The 22,340-nt window shown below is 39.6% G+C and overlaps 2 protein-coding genes across 2 annotated transcripts in view; one reads left to right on the top strand and one right to left on the bottom strand.

The window, feature by feature from the left end:
- HSPD1 (heat shock protein family D (Hsp60) member 1) overlaps positions 1 to 2,836 on the top strand; it is a 17,192-nt gene extending 14,356 nt beyond the window's left edge. Inside the window, exons 10-12 of the mRNA XM_038367718.2 lie at positions 1,052 to 1,226; positions 1,953 to 2,131; positions 2,255 to 2,836. Coding sequence (XP_038223646.1) covers positions 1,052 to 1,226; positions 1,953 to 2,131; positions 2,255 to 2,398 — 498 coding nt within the window. The 3' untranslated portion in view covers positions 2,399 to 2,836. The remainder of the gene's footprint in view (positions 1 to 1,051; positions 1,227 to 1,952; positions 2,132 to 2,254) is intronic.
- COQ10B (coenzyme Q10B) lies at positions 2,236 to 22,340 on the bottom strand. Its single transcript, XM_038367716.2, has 5 exons — positions 22,010 to 22,340; positions 16,713 to 16,862; positions 12,457 to 12,649; positions 9,002 to 9,103; positions 2,236 to 4,944 (listed from the first exon to the last, which is right to left on the bottom strand). Exons 1-5 carry the CDS (start codon positions 22,081 to 22,083, stop codon positions 4,777 to 4,779), a joined length of 687 nt encoding a protein of 228 aa, XP_038223644.1. The 5' UTR covers positions 22,084 to 22,340; the 3' UTR covers positions 2,236 to 4,776.

Below are 22,340 nucleotides of genomic sequence, written 5' to 3'. Positions count from 1 at the left end.
GGGGCTGACTCATCTTTCCTCTAAGGGGCCAGGACCCTGTGACAGTTTGCAGTTTAACAACATTTATGTAATCCCTTAATGCTTCCTTAGGTGCAGGAGTGGGGTTTACTTGGTCACATAGGGCCCAACACTATTGACATTAAAGTTAATAGACTGCTGTCTTTATACTTTGGATTAGTGAAGTAATCTGGTTACACTTTGGGTTATCATACTTGATACTCTTATTGGGTGTCTCTGAGTTGAATTTATTTTCCACTTTGAAGGGTCAAAACTGGCAGACATTCACTGAGACTGAGGAGCACCAATATGTGCCAATGGTCTTCCTTTTAAGATTAGGAAATGTGTATTCCAGAGTAGTGCCAACTGCAATTGTCCCTTACCTGGCTGAGTGTGTTAGTTCAAGAGAAGCAGTTTAGCTCGCTGCTTAGGTTTGGAGGCTGTGGAAAGGCCAAACTGCTATATGAAGTGGAGCTAAGTTGGTAAGTAGAAATTGCCTAGTAGCTAAGGCACCTAGCCATCTGTGGGTGTTCTTAGACTAAAATGGAGGTCTTAATTCTTTGTGGCCATTAAGAATCCACAAGATGCTGTTTACATGAATAGGGCTGTAAATCACTATCTACAGGCTTAATTTCCTGAGACAAGATGGGTAAGATATTTGTTGCACCAACCTCTGTTGGAGAAAGACAAATTTTTGAGCTTACACAGATCTACGGATTTAATTTTCTGTCACTTCAACTGGATAAGGGATTCTTACTCTGATCCATTTTTACAGCAGGAATACATATTTTTTGCTTTTCAAGGATGGATGCAGTGATCCGTTTACACCTTTAGAAATATAAAACATCTTAATTGCAAGAGGCTCTCTACAACTGAAGTACAAATAATTTTTTGACCAATTTCTTTGTTGCTTTTTGGCATTCAAATGGAAAAGTCAGTTTGTTACTGATGTTTAACTGGCCTGGGGTGCTTCTGAAGTCTGAAGCACTTTCTTGCCTCTGAGACTGTATGGGGGACTCTACGCAACTGACAAGATGTGGCTCATTTACTCTAGGTTGGTGGCACAAGTGACATTGAGGTGAATGAAAAGAAAGACAGAGTTACTGATGCACTGAATGCTACTCGTGCGGCTGTAGAGGAAGGTATAGTTCTAGGAGGGGGTTGTGCATTGCTTCGATGCATCCCAGCACTAGATGCTTTAACGCCAGTCAATGAAGATCAAAGAATTGGTAAGCAAACTACTTGAGAATGGATTTAGTTTGAAGATTAACATTTTCCTTGTGATACCACTTACCTTGAAAAACAGCTGTACTCTCTAGGTTAGAATACAGTTCATATCAATGAGTCCTTTATGGTTATTTGATCTGATTAACAAGCAACCTTTAACACTCCTGATAATTTGTTGTATATTAAAAATGGGAAGAAGCTTTCCTTCTGGTCTAATTTAGAAAAAGCAGGAAAACCGCTATTCTGAGACAGCGGTATTTAATGTGAGAGAACTAAACTATTACTTTTCTAAACAATTAAACAAAATGGGTGTCTCATAACAATTGCAGTTAAAATTAAAGATTGAAAACATTTCACTTAATTTTGGGGAATCTAATTTGACAGTGTCTTCTCAAGATTCTTTAACTCAGAGCAGATCATGCTGTACCAAGTTTTCCTACCCATGTTTTGAGTGGGGAGTGTTTTTGTCTTTGTTTAAATAAGTTCATAGCCTATTTTCAAGAGTGATAATGGTTAATTTAAACTGGTGCTTGAGCCTTGTACTAGTAGTGACCTCACTTGTAATGCTGCCCAGCAGTAGGTCATTGCCTAATACTTTCCTGGAGGAGGCAGAAAATTTGTTTTTTCTCCTTGTAACTTCTTGGCACATCAATAAGTTAGAGTACTTGACTTGCACTAGAACGTATGGAGAATGTACTAATTTAGAACACTAAAAATACTTTTTACAGGTATAGAAATCATTAAGAGAACACTGAAAATTCCAGCAATGACTATTGCTAAGAATGCAGGTGTTGAAGGATCGTTGATAGTTGAAAAAATCATGCAAAGTCCACCTGACACTGGGTATGATGCAATGCTTGGAGACTTTGTAAATATGGTAGAGAAAGGAATCATTGACCCTACAAAGGTAACATGATTTCCCCCCCCCCCCCCCCAAACGTTAAGGTTGTACCTTTATTTTAATGGGGAGGGAGAACTAGTATTGAACTACTTTTTTTTTTCTCCCCCCCCTCCCCCCTCATTCTCTTAGGTTGTAAGAACTGCCTTGATGGATGCTGCAGGTGTTGCTTCCCTTTTATCCACAGCAGAAGCTGTAGTTACTGAAATTCCTAAAGAGGAAAAGGAAGCGCCCATGGGCGGAATGGGTGGAGGAATGGGAGGTGGCATGTTCTAATTCCTGGAATACTGATACATTGTGAACTGTGATGGTTGAGACTGACAGTTTGCTAAAGCTTCAGAAGTCAGTGCAAGGGGTGGATAGTGACTGAAGTGAGGCTGGTGTTTAAAAGAATCACTGTAACCATTAGTTACTGGATTTCATTTAACTCATGTAACTGTTTACAGTCACTGTCCATGCCTACAGATAAATTATTTTGTATTTTTCAATAAAGACATTTGTACATTCCTGCTACTGGGTGCAAGATCTACATACCAATGTTCTGCTTTAAATTTAATCGATTAAGGCACTTGAAATTCTGTTTAATCAGAATTTAATGGTGCTTGCCACTAAGCAAAGTTCAGATGAAGCCATTGTGTGCAAGACTTAAATTGTACAGAGACAAATATACAATTATGTGACAACCTCTGTGTAATAAAAGATTGTTCAAAGTTATGAAATGTATCACCTTATTCACCTGTCCATAAACCTTTAACAATCAAACCTAATGATAACAGGATCACATTTAAACTCCGCTAGAAATCTGACAGTTAGTGCTGGGAAGGGATGGAGAATTTGTTTAGGAAACAATCCTCCTCTCCATGGAGAGTGAGTGTAGACCACAAGCTCAACTGACAGTTCTTAAGAAAAACTGATCTTAAATTTTAACGTAGTTGAAGTAGTAAGCTATGGCCAGGGACTTATCACTCTACCTATTGAGTACTAATTCTATTTCATGTATTGGATCCTTTTAGCAGCAGTGTTTGGGAGAACTGTGAAGGTATGAAAGAATGAATTGCCTGGGATATTTTAAAAGGAATCTTGTGTTTTCTACACGAGAATTAGCAGGTCTTGTAAAAAGTAAATGAGTACCTTCCACATTGAAGACTAACAGTTTTGTATCACCAGACACCCTACTAGAACATGGAGGAGAGAATTTTTTTTTTTTTTTTTTTTTTTGGTCACTGCTTTAAACACATTGGGTTGTATGTTTTTAACACCTGAAGTTAAAGAACCATACCTCTGCAGCTGCATGCAGAATGTTGCAACTCATGATGTCCTCCAGGGAAAGTGGGAGAAAATTTTCCTTCAGTTTAAAGTTTGCAGAGGGACAGAAAACTCTAGTCAGTCTCATGGTTCCCTGTTCCCAGCAAACAGTGAAGCTATTCTATGGGGAGGGAAATGCTGCACTCAGTGTAGTGCCTGAACTGATTTAAATCTACTCAGTTTAGGAATCTGAAGGGATTTACTTTTTTCCTGGGATATCTACTCTATATACACTTAATACATCTAACTTTTCTGAAAGGGAAAAGGGGTAAACTTTAGATTTGAAGCTAAACATTTCACTTATTTCAGACTTGATCTAATGGTAAAATTAAAACAGGAGTTAGGCAATTCAATATAATAGAAAAAATGCAGATCTCTTCATTCACTTAATTTATAGCTTTAATTTTTGAGACAATTTAGCTCCAGCTTGCTTTTGGGGAGGAGGGGGAATATAGACAGTTATAAGAGAAAGGACTAGCCCTAGTGCCTGCCCATCAAATGCATTCAAGAATTCTTGATTTACCCCTTTTTGTTGTTTTAATGTTATAATAATCTGTTTGATGGTAGCACTGACTGGGTGGATTTAAGTAGACTTTTAAAAAGCTTCCTTTAATTGCTCCCTTTAGACCTTTTGTGTTTAAGTGAATTACATATACTTTGTACAATGCCACACTGATTTAGTCTACATCAGCAAGTTGTGGAACAAGTAATTGCTGCTCTTAATTTCTGTAATGTATCAGTTTATATTTTTTACCACAGTTACTAATCTACTAATGGCACTGCTTTGTCCGCAGGAGCCTTGGCAGATAAAATGGATTGAAACCATCCATTAATGCATTCTTCTTTCAGTCTTTTTTTGAAGCACAAGTCTAGTATTCCTGATGCAGGGAAAAGCAGGAAGTTACAGGCAGTTGTCTTAAACTTTTCCTGAACTTGTTTGGGTTGATACTGATACCATGAGAATAAGTTACATATGTTCAAAAACTGTTAATAACTTAAACTTCATACACTTATTACAAACACTGCAAAAAACTTAACAGTTTAGATAAGGCAGTAATGCTGATGTGCTGTTCATCCTATAATCAAACTGTTTGGCAAGGTAAAGGTAATCTTGGTTGGCTAGCTTACAGTTGCTGCCACTCAGCTTGTTACAAACATCACACCCTGAATTGCACTTGAAGCTTGAATATTCCTCTATGTACATCTGGTTCCATCTTATATGCATGTTTTGTACAGCAGTATATTACACACAAAGCTAAGTTAAATAGACACCCACCAAGAAAAGCACCTCTTATAAATAAGGTGTACAAATTAGAGTATAATAAAAGGTAGAGTTAACTTTTTTCCCTTTATGTGTGATGAATTTCATGAAACATTAGCTCCCGAGGTATACTAGTTTCTGGGCCATAGAGTTTGGATGCTCTTCTTTCAAAGGCAGCTACCATCTGTTTAACAACTTCATCAAAAAATAATGTAGCAAGTTGAGAGTGTAGAAGTGAACGAAACTCAAAAGAAACCTGTTTAAGAAATCAAGAAGAAAGATTGTTCTAGCATCCACCATTTCAGTGACTTTTTGATAAAGCAAGATTTAATCTGTTTACCTAAGGGTATTTAAATTGTATATCTAGCATAATTTTTAAAAAAGTTTGTAAGAAGGGGAGATTTAACCCTAAGCAAAATGAAGTTTATATATCCCTCTAAAAAATTTCAAGTAAACTCATGAGCCATTCAACCCAGTTAATTTTTAGATAGCATCTTTCATATATGCTACAGCCCAGCATACTTTAGTAATAATACAAAAGCACAATAGTTATTTTAAAAAAAAGTGAAGATGGGTGAATAATGCATGCAGTTTAAGTTAATGACTGATGAAAACTGAGCCTAGATAAATGAGAGGAAAAGTGTGGAATGAGAGGAATGAGATAAATGAGAGGAAAATAGATTTGCATTCAGGTAAGTAAGGGTTGGCAGACATCAAGTTAAGGCCAGAGATCATTTAGGGGGGGGGAACCAAGCTGGATCCTGAAATGGAGAGAGAATGTGTAAACACAATTGAACATGAGGCATTTCATTTTAACACAACATCTAGTTTTTACCTTGACTTGTGGTTGTCATAATATGCTATAGCTACATTTAAAGCAAGGGAAGAATAATATGGCAATTAGGGAGGAAGACCAGCTGCTACTTTTCCACATCCCATCTTTCAGCAATTAAGGCTATAGCTTTAACTTTGCTGCAAACTACATTTGCTGCTCTCACCACCTTTGGATCTAAGTATTCCAATTAGTGAATGGTCTTTCCCTTAAACACAAAATGAGAACTGATTTTATACAGCACTAATGTATTAGTTATAAGCTGCAAGGCCTAAGACTACTACAGTCCCAGACTTTGGATCCTATCAGTCTCTCTAACCATTTAACTATTCTTGCATTTAAACCAAAAATATCAGCATAAAATAAGCATTAGGAAAGAGAAAGGAAGCTTAAATAACTCATGACAACAATGTTACTGTTTACATGAAATAGCCTGTCATATTATTTTGTACTGTCCATGGTTTTAGTTTATTTAGGGATATCACTATAAACTGGAATCTTGTCTTAACTCAGTTATATTGGTTGCATACACAAGTCACCCTAGTAAGAGAAATTTTTACAACATTCCCATATGGTTTAGTAGGTGATAATTTACCACAATCAATCAGTATACCAAGAGCTGCAGCATGGTGTTAAGATGTACTCAGCTGCTGCAGGTGCAGTCTTTCCTGGAAGATGCTTGTGTGTCATTCTTCCTAAGAGTCAGTGTTCAGAGTGGTGTCCCCATTAAATTCTAAATGAGGCACTCTGAGCTTGCCTATAAATTGACCTTACAGCTTCAAATAGATACAGCAGTCTTCATCTTGAGTTGTGTGGAATGGTGTGCATATTAATCTACTTACACAAGGGTTTTAAGCACATGCAACTTTACTCAAGACAAGCACATTTTGGCAACTCTAAAAGTTCTTTAGGGAACAAGAACTGCAGGGCAGGGACCAAAAGTTGTGTCCTGCAAAAAAGTATCAGTGTTTAATTTCGTTTAAGAACTTCAGATACTACAGATTTTTCCAGTGAACTGCAGATAACAGTATGCTGTATTCAAGCTATGTAGGAAGAATGGTTAAAAAGAGCTAAAACACAGCTTAGATCTAAGATATCTCTCATTCAGAATTCACTGCTGACTTGGTTGAAGACTGGCACAGTAGCCTGTAGGAACAAGCAGCAGCCCACAGCTCAGATTTCTATTTTTGCCTCTAAATCTATCTCCCTAAAACTACATTTTTAGTTGTTTCACTTAAACCCTCAGTTATTGCAAATAACTTAGTTCTACTCTGGGCACGGCTACACTTGCAGATGTAGAGCACTTTGCATTAAACCAGCCTTCGTAGAGTGCAGTAGGGAAAGCGCTGCAATATGTCCACACTGACAGCTACAAGCGCACGGGCATGTACCAGGAGTGTTCTACGTGCCTTGCCAGTGTGGACGGGTAGTGAGCTAGGGCGCCTGGGGTTGCTTTAATGTGCTCTAACTCACAAGCGTAGCCAAGCCCTCTGTCACATTCCAGAAGGCTGTGGAGAAGTCTCTACTACTTCTGTTCCCAGCATTATACACTGATAAGTGATGTCAAAGATGATAAAATGTTTTATTCAGAGAGCTAGCATAAGGAATAACCATTAGTGTGCTTTACTTTTCTAAACTCGGTACAAACATTTACTAATCCGTAACACCGTACCAGTAAAGTACTGTAGATACGTATTAATCTTAGTTTTGCAGATGGGGAAAAGACTTAAATTACTTCGCTGTAGACATACAGCAAGTCAGCAACAGAGCAAGATTAGAATTCCAAAGTGCCTCACTCAGAGTCCTCTTCTACATCCAACGAACTCAACTGTCTCTACTTCGGTTACTGATACAAACCATTTACCTCTTCAAAATACAGTGGATGGCAAAGGGCATAATAGCAGTTCCACATAAAGTCAAACAGTGTCTTTTAAGACCAATTTTAAACAACCTAGAATGTCAAAGTGGTTTATGTAAGAAGATTTTTTTTAAGTTTGTGTTTCCTTAGAACAAGGTATCTGGATTATGGGATTTAAAACCAGTCATTCTGACTTTCTCAACTCAGACAAGATTTGGGATAAAGCCTTCAGCATTTCTGCACAATCAGTGGGAGCTAGCATACTGCTTTTTTTTGAGGAGCTTTAAGACAATAAATTTTTCTGGGGAGCTTTTACATTCTATGAGTAAAACAGCTTGGGGGTCCATACATCTTGCAAGCTTAAGTGGCATGTCCTGCAAGATAAACAATTTAATTTTACAGGCATGTGCTTGTTTTCCTATTACTGAACTTGTGATGTCCCCAATCACAATAAATGGAAGGAGATTAGCCCATGCAAGAGGGCCTCAAATTACAACAGGCACCAAAAGAGCTCTCTCCTATTTACAGCGGAGAGAGTTTGTTAAATCAGGGAACTCCAGCAGATGGCAACAATATCTACCCACACATGAGTACAGCATTTGCTGCTATAGGCCAGCCTGTATACAGAGGTGCAAGTTTTCAGGTAGGTCCCTGGCTTGGGAATAACCAAAAAAACAAAACAAAAAACAAAAACCCCCTCCCTCCCTCCCTATCAATATCTATATTGAGCCAGAGAGAAAGATACACGTACACATACAGGAATTGGGAGATAAATTTAAAAAACAAAATAACTAAAAAGGGAGATGGGCTAACATAGTTTTGAGCTGCAGTGGTTTTCCATCATAGAACAGAGGCGTTATTTTCCCTGAATAAAACTCCAGTGTAACTGTCTGGAATACTACATCTAACTGCAGCCACCTCATTACCAAACCATATAAACTGCATGCAGGCAGTTCATAAGGGAGCAAGAAGCGATTAAGGGACTGGAGCACTTATGTTGAGAAAAGACTGGAACAGAAGAGCTCAATACATACAGCTTGGCTGAGACAACCAAAAAGGGACTGGATAACAGTACAAAGGAGGAAGAAGAAAGGTTAGTACACAAAAAAGGAAAAAAAGAGTCTACTCCATGCTAAATAGCAGAGGGAAAATACCACTCCTTTCCATTGGAATCCTCTCCACTGGAATATTTAAAACTAGAAGTTAACGTGAGAACAATCCTGTATTTGTCAGGCCATGGTCTATATCATCTAGTAGGCTTTTCTATCACTGACTTAGACAAATACATATGGGATAATTGTGTCTGGCAGCCTGGAAAACACCAGCATTAAGTGTTTAGTAGTTTGAGGGGAGGAACATACTCAACCCCTTGAACTATTTTATTGCAATGGAAGCTAATGTTTTCATCAAAGAAGCATTTCTCATGAGGACTAGAAAGGGAAGTTTTCACATGGTAAAGTTTAACAGTAACTTTTGTAAAGTTAATGTGATTTTTCAACGCATGTACTTAGCATATTTTTCATTAGTAGCAGCACATTTGTGTTTATCATGGCTGTAGTTTGTTTTTAAGTACATTTCCATGTCCCATTTCCAGTAGTCAGTGAGCTTAATTACCATACTTACTGAAAAATCCAAGGTACACGTTCTTGGATAACCTGGGATTCCCGGACTGAAACGCCACATTGTTTCCAGATGATTAAATAGTTTCCCATCTGTGCAGGATGCCTAAAAGAAAGTTTAAGAGTTAAGCTAGAATTATGCGCTCGTACATTAAATATACGAGGCCGAAGCATTTCCTTTTGGAAGCTGGTATTAGGAAAGTTAATGTTTTCACATTTCACTAAACGTTAAAAGGCATGGCACAGCTAAGAATTTCTCCTGCATTGAAGCCAAGAAAAGACCAGTTTACCTAAAATAATTCCAATCAATGTAATCAAGTTATCTGCATGAGGAGCAGTTCTTAGGTAGAAAAAGGACGGTGTGGAGGGGGCCAATTTCTGTTCTCAGAGCCACAACAGATTTCAAACCATGTGCACAGAACTAAGAGATCAATATATGTAGGACAAGCAGAATAGAGCCCTAGTATTGTAAATTGCAATTATTTAGTACCATTTTGTTGTAACTACCATAGTTTTAAACAAGGCATCTGATATTTAAACTTTACTATTTCTTGTATATAAATTATATACACTGAAATGCATCCAATATTTGTAATTACACTGTATAAATGGTCTTAATTTGTAGCTATTGACTTTTGATGCTAAACAGTATTAGTGGCTATAGGTTAAACTATCCTAGGTTTCAACTGCAGCCACCTCTGTAAGTTTGAGAGTTCACAAATATTCTTTCATGAGAAATGCATGTCATTAAGGAACATATTCTACCACTCTCACTGAATGAAGAGTCTCATTGATTTCAACGTAAGGGATTAATCTATAGAAGAATAGCAGAATCTGGCCATAAGTGTACATATTTGGCTTCAGTTCCCAGCAAGCAGTGTTTATGGGTCGATCTGATTAGAGTCCTTGCCTAAAGTTTTATATTAGGGGAGTATAGTGGTGTTGGCTGCGTAACCTCCACTCTGGGACTGAAGATCAATGTAGCCCTTATTTTCATTCACTCTTGTTTGCTGTCCAAACCCAGATTTGGGCTGGCCATAATTCCAGCAGAGGATTGAACAATGCTCCCTCTTCAAGAATTGCCCAAATGCTGCCCCCCAATTACCTTGGAATTTTCAGAAAGAAATTACATGGTTCTTCCTCTACCCTGGGAAACAGCATGCAGCCATTGCAACTCTTCTAGCCTCAATGGATGCATCAATACTAGAATTTTTTTCCTTCACATCAGCCACTGTTGATACTAACGATTCAACACTGTCAGCAACAGCAATGTTGGGTAGGTGCTGCTGGTGTTTTTGCCACCATAATAACACAAGTTAGAATGCCAGCAGCTCCTTATCTATGGTACCATTCCCACTTTGCCAACACTGATGGATCTGAACGGTGGGAATTTTTAGGGAAAAAAATCCTCGTATAGACAAAGACAATAGGTCTGGGAGAGACCTTAAGCACCAAAAATAGATTTCTCCCTTCACCACTTTTAGGGGTGAAGTACTCTAGTCCAGCGGTTCTCAACTGGGAGTCCACAAGCCTTTTCAGTGGACTCACAGAGCCCCATGGCTGAAACCCAGTGCCCCGAGCCCCTGCACTGAAATGGTGCGGGGCTGAAACCAACACACCCTGAAGCTGGGAGCGGTGCAGGGCTGAATCCCACGCCCCCTCCCCCCCAAAGCTGGGAGCAGTGCGGAGCTGAATCCGGCACCCCCTTCTCCCCCCCCAAGCCAGGAGCCACACTAGGACCGCCCCCGCCCACCTGTACACAGCCCCTAGCTACCACCTGCCTGCACCCTGAGCTATCCCACTGCCTGCATACAGCCACTAGCTACCCCCCCTTGCACCCTGAATCGTTTTCAAACTTTTTGAACTGACTCCCCCCTTTGAGTTATATTTTTTGGTTGCATCCTCCCACAGCCCAGATAGGTTGGGTGGTCTCCTGAGTGAGTCGAGGGTGGAGTTGGCACTCCCTCCCTGGACCCCACTGTGCAGAGCTGTCTCGAACCCTGCCAGGTCTTGCCCACTCCAAAACAGAAGTAAAACTATGCCTATGCCCAAGGGTCCCCCCCAAACCCAGAGCCCCAAGTCCTCCCCCACCCCTAAACCCCACTGGGCTCTGGCGTTTTTATAGCATGTTGAGGGGGGCTTCAGCAAGAAAAAGGTTGAGAACCCCTGTTCTAGTCTTCTCCAAGACTAGATGTGCTCTTTTAAGGTGAGCTGTAACTCTAAGAGATAGTTGATGAAGCAGCCTGATGCCTACATTCACAGTTCTCTTTTAGGTCAAGAGCCAGTCTTGTAGGAAAACAGTAGGGATAGAGTCCAGTCAGCATGTGAAACCTGAACTTTCTGCTGTAATTTTTCAGCTGTCTCAGGTCCTGATTTTTCCCTCCAGAATGAGAAAGTACTTTAAATAAAAGCACTTCTCCCCACTGTACTGTCTTGGCATCTTATCTCCCATACTTAACAAGGAATCCATTTCTGCTCTTAACAGTGTTTTATAAGAGGAATCCCTGGAAAGAATGGGGATGGGACAAAGAGCAGAATTGGACTGCTTAGCCGAACAATTATCTCTAACACAAGAAATCTATGGCAATTTTACTCCTTGGTGCAAGAAAATGGATGAGATGATTCCCAAAGCGAAGGAAAGGTGTGAGACAGAAAAGAGTAAAAGAAATAAGAGATTAGGTTCCCAAGCAACCCTTGAATTTGAGCCGAGTAGGTGTAGAGGACAAAAGAGCAGCTGAAGTGCCAGACCTCTGCTTAAAATGTTGTTCTTTTAATCTGCCTTTTTGGTTACTGCCATGGTTGAACCGGTTATGAAGAAGGGTAAAAGGAAGCAGATGAAAGTTATTGCCTCTGCAATGTGAAAGAAGATGAAGCAGGGTTCCTTCTCTTCTGACCAGGTTAACCCAAAAGTCTCCATCTTCTCATCAGTCTTGCTACTGAACAAGCCTTCACCATTAAAGGACTTGAGCCTTTCCAGCCAAACAGGCCAAATAACGTAAGTCATGAACACTGGAGGAGAGTGATGACAGATGCCACAGTTCTTGCTGAAGTGTCTGAAGCATCATGCCCCTTTTTCTTTGAGGAGCGGGTAAGTCAAATTAATTTTAAGTTTAAAGAGGATTATATATAAAATACTAACAAGCATTCCTTATAATGAAGAGAACTAGGAATTGGTATATACATGTATCACATAAATGGCTGGTTATTTCTCACACAATAAAAAGAATAAAGCAAAGATTTTTCTTTTGAAGACATTTTAAAAACAATGTTCAATATCCCTCAGCTGTAATTAGCTACACACACAGTCTTTAAAAATATAGCACCACTCAAAACAGCTTTATGAATAGTTTTTGAATTTTGTTTTGAAGTCATAGTTTCCTGTTTTCTTTAAAGTATTACATTTATACAATCGGATATTAGGAAAAGTTACACACAAGAAATACACAAAATAAGGATTACCTTAACCAAGTGAGGTCTCACTAGGGTAACAACTGACGTATACTTCTCTACCACAGGAGGAAATCCTATTTCTAAGTGGGCTTTGCAGTACCCAGAACGTTTGGATAATATGTCTGACTTTTTACACCAAGGAACAAAGAGTTTGTAGTCCTCCACAACAGCTACCACTTCATACATTTCCTGCATGGAATACCTGGAAATAAAAACATGACATTACCAGTTATAAAACTGTAGTAATTTAAATATAAAAGCTTTTCAAGTTACTATAAGTTACATGGGCAACTTTAATTTGGTATTTCCAAACGTATGAGTTCTTGACTTTGCAGATTTACATCCTTTTAATATTTTAACAGTAACTTATACAGCACTTTACAAAAAGTTAAATGAACATTTTCTCTCTGAAAATCATACAATTTAGAATCTCAAAAGATGCAATCAACTGAAGACAATATAGCTATTATTAAAAAATGTACAGGTAACATAGCTAATTAAAAATAGTTAAGAAAGAGTTGTAAGCAATTTGGCACAAATCAGTATTTGCCCAAGGGAAGCAAGACATTGGAATAGATGAGGTGCCACAGGTTAGGATGAGGTATATTGGTAAAGCTAGGTGGGGAAGCCAGCACAGTGCTTACCCACCGTCTGTTCTGTCAAGCTGCTGCTATTAGTCCCTTGCATTCGAGAGCTAAGATCCCAATCCTACAAACACACAAATGAGTAATTTTTAATTTCATGCATATCACTAGCCCCTCATATCCATAAGTGTTTGCAGGATTGGAGCCTAAGTTACTCTGTATTTAAAAAAAGAAAAGAAAGAAAAAAAAAGCTAAAAGCCAATTTCAAGCAGTCTGCACATGCAATTCTTCGAGATAAACACTGCTGGTACTAAATTTTAGATGTCTCAAAAAAGGGGGGAACCTTTTAGTCTTAAGTTTGGGGCTTTTAAAGCTACTTCTGTATCAAATGGACTTTACCAAAAACAAAACAAAAAAACCCTAAAAAGAAGCCATTGGACTAAGATGCTGGATTTAATAAAAACCTCCCTCTGACTTTTTGATAAATCAGAATCTCATTCAAACCCTTAGGGTGAAAGCAAGATGGAAATTCTAGTCTTGTCTTGAACTAGTTTTTCATGGGGTAAATGCAGAACAGATTTTTTTTTTTAAACTAATTCTGAACCATATACGAAGTTTCGGCCCAGGGTAAATATTTATATCACCTTCATTTGTAATGGTCAAACAATGATATCAAGATAAAAATTTTCTATTATTCATAAAGGCTCTTCAAATACTGTGCAAGTGATTTTCCACGGAACAGTTTTTCCACAGAATGGTTTTTATACTTCTAGTTCAGCTTTCTAGACTACGGCCCGCGGGACTCTCCTTCCCAGCCCCTGAGCTCCTGGCCTGAGAGGCTAGCCCCCAGCTCCTCCCCCGCTGTTCCCCTCCCCTCCGCAGCCTCAGCTCACTGCGCCGCCGGCGCAATGCTCTGGGCAGCGGGGCCGCGAGCTCCTGGCACAGCGCAGCTGCAGAGCCTGGCCTGACCCAGTGCTCTATGCTGCTCGGTGGCGTAGCTGGCTCCGGCTGGGCAGCGCGGCTGTAGCGCCTCCAGCCACTGGTGCTCCAGGCAGCGCAGTAAGGGGGCAGGGAGCGGGGGGGTTGATAGAGGGCAGGGGAGTTTGGGGGTGGTGGTCAGGGGGCAGGGAGGTGGACAGGGGTCAGGGTGGCTAGAGAGTGGGGAACATGGGGGGTTGAATGGAAGTGGGGTCCAGAGGGGGAGAAAGAGGGAATAGGGGCCAGGCCATGCCTGGCTGTTTGGGAAGGCACAGCCTCCCCTAACCGGCCCTCCATGCAATTTCTGAAACCTGATATGGCCCTCAGGCCAAAAAGTTTGCCCGCCCCTGTTCTAGACACATGCAAAATTGCAGTAAATTCTACAGAGATACAGATTTAAATATGTATAATTCTGTAGATCTTTATCTTTTCATCCCACCCTTTAGCAAATCAGCCACATTAATATGTTTTGCAGATCTGCATGCTTTTAAAATATACAAGCTTTAAAAATCTTGTATTATTAGGAAAGCTGATACAACTGCTAGAGGCAAAGCTGCAGGAGTGTTTCCAAAGTTGGTTTCTGTTGGGAAATGATTTTTTTGGGGGGGAGGGGGATTTGAGGGGGAAAGGGCGGTGAGGGGGGTTGAGTATATGCCAAGTTTGAAGGAAAAATTACAGCTGCTTTTGGAAAGGGGAAAAAGCTACCTTGCAGAAAAATAATAAAAACAAAACCAAAAAAAAAAAAAAATCTAGCAACCATCTGACATGGAAATTGCCCTCACTGAGACCTGTCAGTCTTCTGAAGAAAACTGATTTTGATTTAACCAGTTATGACCATTTGAAAGTCAAATGTTGTCCATATACAATACAATGAGTATATTTTTAAGCACCACTTGGAGCAAAGATAGGCTGCATTGCATATGTTTAGCTACAGAGTCAACTCCTTAGTCCTTCAAATGGACTGGTACTCATTTCCAAGAGGTTCTAGAAAACAACAGACCTAATTAAAGAATCCTCCTGCTGCTGCAGTCTCTTTTTGTTTATCTCCCTCTAACCCTTAAACTCATAACTCCTCCCTTCTGCTTATTTCACCTCCTCTTTTCTCTTTAACCACTCTCCCCTACTGACTCCTTTCCCTATTATCTTTTATCGTAGGGGGAAAAAATGTAGCTCAGTCCCATCTCCGTACCCTTCATTTCTTCAATCCTTCAGCATGCTGTGAACTGCCTAGTTTAACCATCAGCTACCTCAGCAACTCCATTATCTTATCCTATCAGCCCGTGTCCTCACATCACCCTCATCCTGTGCCCAGCATTTTGTAGTCTTCCCATACATCTTGTTTAAACTTCACATAGCAAATTCCTTGGGGGCATGGACATTCTTACTTGTCTGAAGTGTTAATTACAAGTAAGATCAGCCCATACCCACAAAGTGCTGTGCACCTCCTAATACGCACAGAGTGAACTGTCTTCCAACATGCATAGCACTTGCAGGATTGGACCCTAAGGAAGTATGGGGATGGGTTTAAATTAAAGATTAAAACATTTTAAAGAGCATTTGAAAAAAAAATAAGAACAAAATTCTGATCTTGAGTTTCTCCTAAAACAACTGGTGACATTACAAACAATTAAAGCAAAGTAGAACACGCAGCCCCTTTTCTGCTTTAGGTGTCCCAATGTCAGTCATCAAATTGGAAGAACGGGATCCTGACCTTTGGCCCTTGTGAAGTAAAATATCTTCAGTTTACTTAATTGTAATATTAAAGGCTTTTGCATGTTTCTTAACAATTTAAAACGGAAGTCCCAAAACTGTGGGGCACACCCTGCTAGGAACATCCAGGGGGCATGGTAGGGAGGGAGCACCATGCAACCCCTCCCTGCCCCCAGCTCTGCTCCAGTCCCGCCACGTCCCTGGCTCCTGTCCCCAGCCTCGGCGCAGCTCTGCTCCTGGCCCTGCTCCCACCCACAGCCACTGGTCACAACTCCATTCCTGGCCCAGGGCTCAGACCGGGAGCAGAGCTGCACCTGGGAGCGGCCCCATTCCCAGCCACAGATCCACCCCCAGCTGCGGACCCAGCCTTGGCCCCTTTACCTCATCCATGTCTACTGACTTCAATGGGTCCAGATTTCACCCTCGGCTGTAGCTCTGTACTTTTGTTTCCCCATCTATAGAACAGGGATAATGCTTCCTCTCCACATGCACCCCAATAGCAATCTAAGATCCTCAAATGAAAGATGCAATACAAGTGCGAAGTATTAGCATGTTCTTGGAGCAAATGAGGAAAAACTAGCTGAGTTCATACCTCTGTTATTTTGCTGGAATTAGTTTTCTACAGAAGCAGATTAAATGGTTAAGGCATTCTTTCCACTGGAAGGGGTAGCTTTTTAAATTTTATTTATTATAAATTTTTTTGAACACCGGGTTTAATTTCTGGACAAGATAACTAAACCTTTCAAAACTGGCTAGAGATTTTTAGGGTCTTAATTTTTTGATGGTCATTCTGAGGCACTTAAAAGGGGCCTGATTTTGAGGGGAGAGATGCTCTACACTTTCTGAAAGTCAGGCTCTTTTAAAATCATTAGTCACCACTAAACATAAGCCATAAACATTTCTAGTATTTCTGGTTATCTACAACAACTTATGGAAACCAAATGCACACACTATAAATCTATAAATCTATTTCCATAGTTCTATTATACAAACCCTATAATTCTTCTCTCAGAATATTCTTTTCTTTTGTTTCCGAATGGTGAAGCAATGTTGAAGAAAGTTCTTCCCGCGAAGGTACGGTTTGTTACAGATGCTTGCATTGGAGGAATTCTGCTCATCAGAATACCACATGAGGCCAAGTGCCTGCAATTGTGAAAATGTTTTATTATAGTGTGTTTATGATTAATAAAACAAATTATTAATGCTTTGAAGAAAGTTAGAGAGGTGGGTGAGGTGCAATAAAAGATATGACAGCACCTATCTCATCTATCTAATACCCTTGGGACCAACATGGCTACAATTCTGCATATATTAAAGTGAGACATACAGGCAATCTGTTCTACAGTATTGCAGAAAATTTTTGATTCAGATGTGAAAATGAGCTCTATAACAGTCTGTAAGCTGTTCCAGATGCAATGTTAACCTTTTTTTGTCTTTGGCGAAACTAAAAATAGCTCCCAGTCATGGAAAAAAAAAATTGGCACACAGTAAAATACAAAGGCCTTCCCTTAAGACTTGGCTTCAAGTCAGTCTGAGGCCATACACTAAACTGAGTTCACTTTGATTTGCAGAACAGCATTTCCTGCTAATATACAAATAGTTTTCAGACGTCATCTCTAATATTTTGTCCCATTCTGAATATGTGAACAGAAAAAGAAGTTTGGAGTCAGAGATACACAGCTGAATTCCATTAAAAATACATTAATATTTTTATGTTTCAGATGACAAGAACTTAGTTTCTCCTCCCCCCTTATTTCTCTTAAAAAGCAAGTTCCTGGCTGCATGGCCTTTTGGAGAGGAAACTACACTCCTTATTCTACTTTAGACATTTGTTTCTCCTGAAACACTTGAGATCATATATAATCTTGAATTTCAGAAATAAAATCTCACCATTTACTTTTCAGAAATACTTATAAAGGTCATATTTATATTCTCTCAATGAATGTAAGATTACGGAAAAACACAAAGCATATTTCAGTTTTAAAATGTGAATCATCACATTTATAGATCCACCTACACTGTTAAATTCTCTACTCTGCTTGAGTTGGGATCTCTCATTGTTAAGAAGCACTAGTATATTTTATACAAAAGTTAACCTCAGGAAGTCCTGATTCCTGGCATCAATGCATTTAAAAGAGAGAGCTCTATTACCTACCAGTGGTCCCTCTCCCCATAATGTCTAATGAACTATCTGGGTTTCTATCGTATTTCTAACACAATCAGAGCTGTAACTTTAGAATCAAGCAGTCATATGAATGAGGAGTTAAAAATGGAACTGACCTTCCCCAATAAGTTGAAAGGGTTTTTTGTGGTTTTTGGGGTTTTTTTTTGTTTGTTTGTTTTTAATATAAACATAGTGCATTGGCGGATGAGTCTTCTCCTTAAACCACTGAAGTCTAGCAAGTTATGAAAACTAAGTGTAAACTGCCAACTATTTAAAGAAGAAACTATTAACTTTGCTGGCCTGTGACTGCAAAACACCCACTAATTTCCTACAATAACCAACAGTGTAAATTTATGGGGCAGACATTTAATACATCATGGAAGCATCACATACCTGCTCTGCACTTACCTCAATGGAGCTTTATTACAGGACATTCAAATAATACTGTAATTATACAAGCCATTTTAAAAATATTCCTGAGACACAATCCCTGCTTTGAGGAGCTTATATAATAGAAATATCTACTTGAGTAACTAAATTCTATTCAAAGCTATCATGAACACTTGACAAAAATGCTTAAGCCCCTAAGAACTGCAATAAGTAATCCTCAATTGTACAACTACCCCAGGGCTACACTTGCATTTAGTTCTAGTTCACCATGTTAGACAGAAAACCAATCTGGAGGGACTTCAGAAGAGAGCAAAGAACACTATCAGATTCTGGAGAGATAATATATACATATTTTGCGAGGTAATAAAACATTGGAGACAAGATCATAGACCACAAATATTTAGAATCGTAAACACAATCCGAGGTAACTCTTTTCTGTCTCTGGTATCGGAGATACAACCAGGAGTATTGGTATGAAATTAGGAAAGGGAAAGTTAGGCTGAGTATCTGGAAAACCCTTGAGAATGAGATCTATTTGACTGTAGGACAGTTGTGTCTCAAAAGATGTGAATACAGTCCCATAATTTAGCAATAGCCTGGACAAGATGCAGCAAGGGGTACCATATAGAAACAAAAAGAAAAGGAGTACTTGTGGCACCTTAGAGACTAACAAATTTATTAGAGCATAAGCTTTCGTGAGCTACAGCTCACTTCATCGGATGCATATAGAAACAATCTTGCAGTGCCAGAGAGATGATAAAATAATTAATAAATCCTTATCCATATCCAATTTCTATAAATCTGGCCAATGCACTCAGAAAGTCTGGGATAGGCTTTATTTTACATTTAAGTTAGCCTCTCTTGACCACAGACAAAAATAAAGCATGAGAGTTTCTAATTATATATAGTACATTGTCAAAAGTAAATGTGTATTTAAATTTCTGTAATGATACAGTAAAAGTATTTCAAACCATTTTTCAGATATGCTTGTTTTGCAACTTCCAAATCCCAATTGTAGATGTTAAACAAAATAAATAAGGACAATGAGAAATAATTGCTGATAGATAGTGTCTGGTTTAGAGTTTTAATACCATTCAAAGGTAGGCGGGTATGATTAACATAAGAAGAAATTACAAGGTTAACAAGTCTGGAGAAGTTTCATATGGAATACTGCATCATCAGTTTATTTTCTCTTGATTTCATCTGAAGATAAATCAGATACCAAGAATGTGCTGTCTTTGGCTCTGATTCAAGAAAGCACCTTATAAAAGACATCACTTAAATACACGATACCAGTGGGACTTAAGCATAGGGGCTCTCTTGAATCAGGCTTTTAACTCTTTCAAGGTCACATGTAGTAACAAAGTAGTTTAGATATATAAAAAACAGTGTTCAGCACTCATTGTTCATCGATCTTCAGACACTACATATTCCCAATTTTACAGATAGGGAAACAGATATAGAGTATTAGTGACTTGTTTAAGGGCACAGAGGGCAGATAGCAGCAGCGCTCATATTAGAATTCAAAAGTACTTGGCTTCTAGTCCTGCATTCACCCCTCTCTAGCAACAGGGTAGCCAGCTTTCACATCTTAGTATACCTTTTTTACTATTATCCAAACCAATCATTTACGGCTTTATCTCGAAATGCTAGGACAACTATGGTACCACATGGCTTTCATGCTCCACGGAGTAAACAGTTACTACTGTATCTTACATGTTCAAATAAATATACTCCATGATTTTATTAAATTTAAAAAACTAGATCTGTTTTAAGATTAAAGTTGATTAGAATCAAGTACTAGAAGAAGAGAGATATCTAACAAATGATAGAAAAGACATATTAGTACTAAGGATGTGCCACTGTAACCATGTTCATAGTTTCTCAAATATCAGTTTCATAAAATTAATGTCATCTAGTGGCTGTTGTATGGCCTATGACACCAATGTGACATAAGTTGATCTCATTCCAAATCCTAGTGGACATCAATTTCTCCCTCATTAGTTAGTTTGGTACTCAACACACAGGCAGAGCAAAGCTCACACATTAGAGAGGTTGTGAGCAGCTGCGTAGTGTTAAGATACCACATAGACATATTTTCTTTTCCCACAATTGTGCAGCTTTCCACAATGCTCCTCTCTGCACTAGGTGACAAAGGAAAATGCACAGGCCAAAGTACTTTATGGAAGAGTGGTCTGAATGTCTCTCTCTCTTTTATTAATAGCACATTATTGATTAAAACATTAATAGATAGAGGTATGTATTTGGTACATGCATTACACAAGTTATTATAAAGATATGTTTATATAAATTTGGTACAGATTGGATCTATAGCTAAAGTATTTGGTAGACCATGAACATAGTACTTATAAAAACCTAATTAATATCTACACTCCCCTAATTCTTTATCTCACTGTCAAGGACAGAAAGTACGGAACACACTATCATTTTAAGACAAGGTACACTTGGATCAGAAGCATCTAAACATCACATTTTTTAAAAAATTTAAAAAGGCTATAACCATATAAACACAGTTTCTGGGAATGGAGTTTGTCCTCAAACCATACATACTAAAATCATTTTTAAAAAGGTTTCAGAGTAGCAGCCGTGTTAGTCTGTATTCGCAAAAAGAAAAGGAGTACTTGTGGCACCTTAGAGACTAACAAATTTATTTGAGCATAAGCTTTCATGAGCTACAGTTCAGCTTTATCAAGGAAAGCTACTTTCCTTTAACAAGGATGAACTATTTTAGTATCTCCAGCCCACATTAAACCACACTTGAATGTGGACAGGACATAAAATTACTTTTTTTTCCCCCTCCAAAGAAGGAAAAAAGATCTCACATTTTTCTAGTTCAGTCCCTGTGTCAAACAACTAAATGTAGTTTATGACATCATGAAGGGATTTTGACTCCAACCTATTAATTACCACACACACCTTACCTCAACCTTAACATGGAGGCACAACCAGCAGCTCCCTTATAACAATAAAGGCTGCAAGAGCCCCTTTATTATTTCACTCCTTATTAAAAGAAATAGTTGAGTCCATTTTGCTTTCCTAGTTTTGTTTTCACGCAATTTGCCTCTATAAGTGAAAGAATGGGTTTAACAGAAACAGCTGTGACACAAAGTGGGTAGATCTTGACTCTTAATCAACCTTACATTTATGAAAATGTCATGACCCAGGTCTTGAAATATGTCTGAAATGTACCCAAAAATTACATATATTGATTCAGCTAGAGAGAGTGTCAGTTTGCTAACCCTTAATGCTTTGCATTTCCTTCAAGCAGAACCAGACATTTCATTTGCAGTAAAGTTTTTTGGAATCACAATATTCCTGGGGCTGTATTTCACCCTTAAATTATCCCCTTAACTCCAGCCTGATGTTTAAAGGGGGGGGGGATTTACCTAGCTACCTATTTATTGCTTTTGAATTGGAGGGAGACCTGGGCCCCACGACCCCAAATCCTCAGCCAGACGGGGGCTTCGAGAGGAGCAAGCAGTTGCCCCGTTCATCTCCAACGTGTTCACTCTGGAGCCTACTGATCGCACGGCGAATGTCAACGCTGTTAAGCAGGGGCCACCTCTCACGGGGGGGGGGGAGCGGTTCAAGGGAGATTCCCAGTTCCTACGCGGTGGGAGGAGCCGCTCGCAGCGCGGGGAAGAACGGGCCCCGTGGGGGGCCATCAGCCCCTTTAAACCACTCCATGTCCCTGTGACTGGAGGATCCCGCCTACCTGAGAACACTTCTGTGCGGCGCCGTGAGCCTTTCGGCGAGCACCTTCCCAAGCGCCCGGCCGCTCCGCGCCATGTTCAGCCCCGCTGCCTCACCCCCCCATCCCAGTCAGCCAGCCTAACGGCTGCCAGCGCCGGACCCGCCCCCATCTCTAGCAAGCCAATCACCGCGCAGCAGCCGCCCAGACAACGCCAATCACCGTGCCAAAAGTCCCTCACGTCACTGCTATGTGGCCCGCGCTGTCCTACCCTCGACACACCCCCTCCCACACCTACCCCATGACTCTGGCGCGAGAGCGCGACACAGAGCTACGGGGCCGCGCGCAGTCACAA

The sequence above is a fragment of the Dermochelys coriacea genome, chromosome 11, assembly GCF_009764565.3.
Source record: "Dermochelys coriacea isolate rDerCor1 chromosome 11, rDerCor1.pri.v4, whole genome shotgun sequence".
Classification (NCBI taxonomy): Eukaryota; Metazoa; Chordata; order Testudines; family Dermochelyidae; genus Dermochelys; species Dermochelys coriacea.
The sequence above is the reverse complement of the archived record's forward strand: the minus strand, read 5'-3'. Positions and strand labels throughout refer to the sequence as shown.

What these genes read in the sequence shown, in the direction of transcription:
- COQ10B (XM_038367716.2), bottom strand. Translation starts at nt 22,083, where the DNA reads ATGGCGCGGAGCGGCCGGGCGCTTGGGAAGGTGCTCGCCGAAAGGCTC. An exon ending in CCGCACAGAAGTGTTCTCAG is followed by an intron (nt 16,863 to 22,009) that starts GTAGGCGGGATC and finishes TCACAATTGCAG; the next exon opens with GCACTTGGCCTCATGTGGTA. An exon ending in CGTGTACCTTGGATTTTTCA is followed by an intron (nt 4,945 to 9,001) that starts GTAAGTATGGTA and finishes TTTCTTAAACAG; the next exon opens with GTTTCTTTTGAGTTTCGTTC.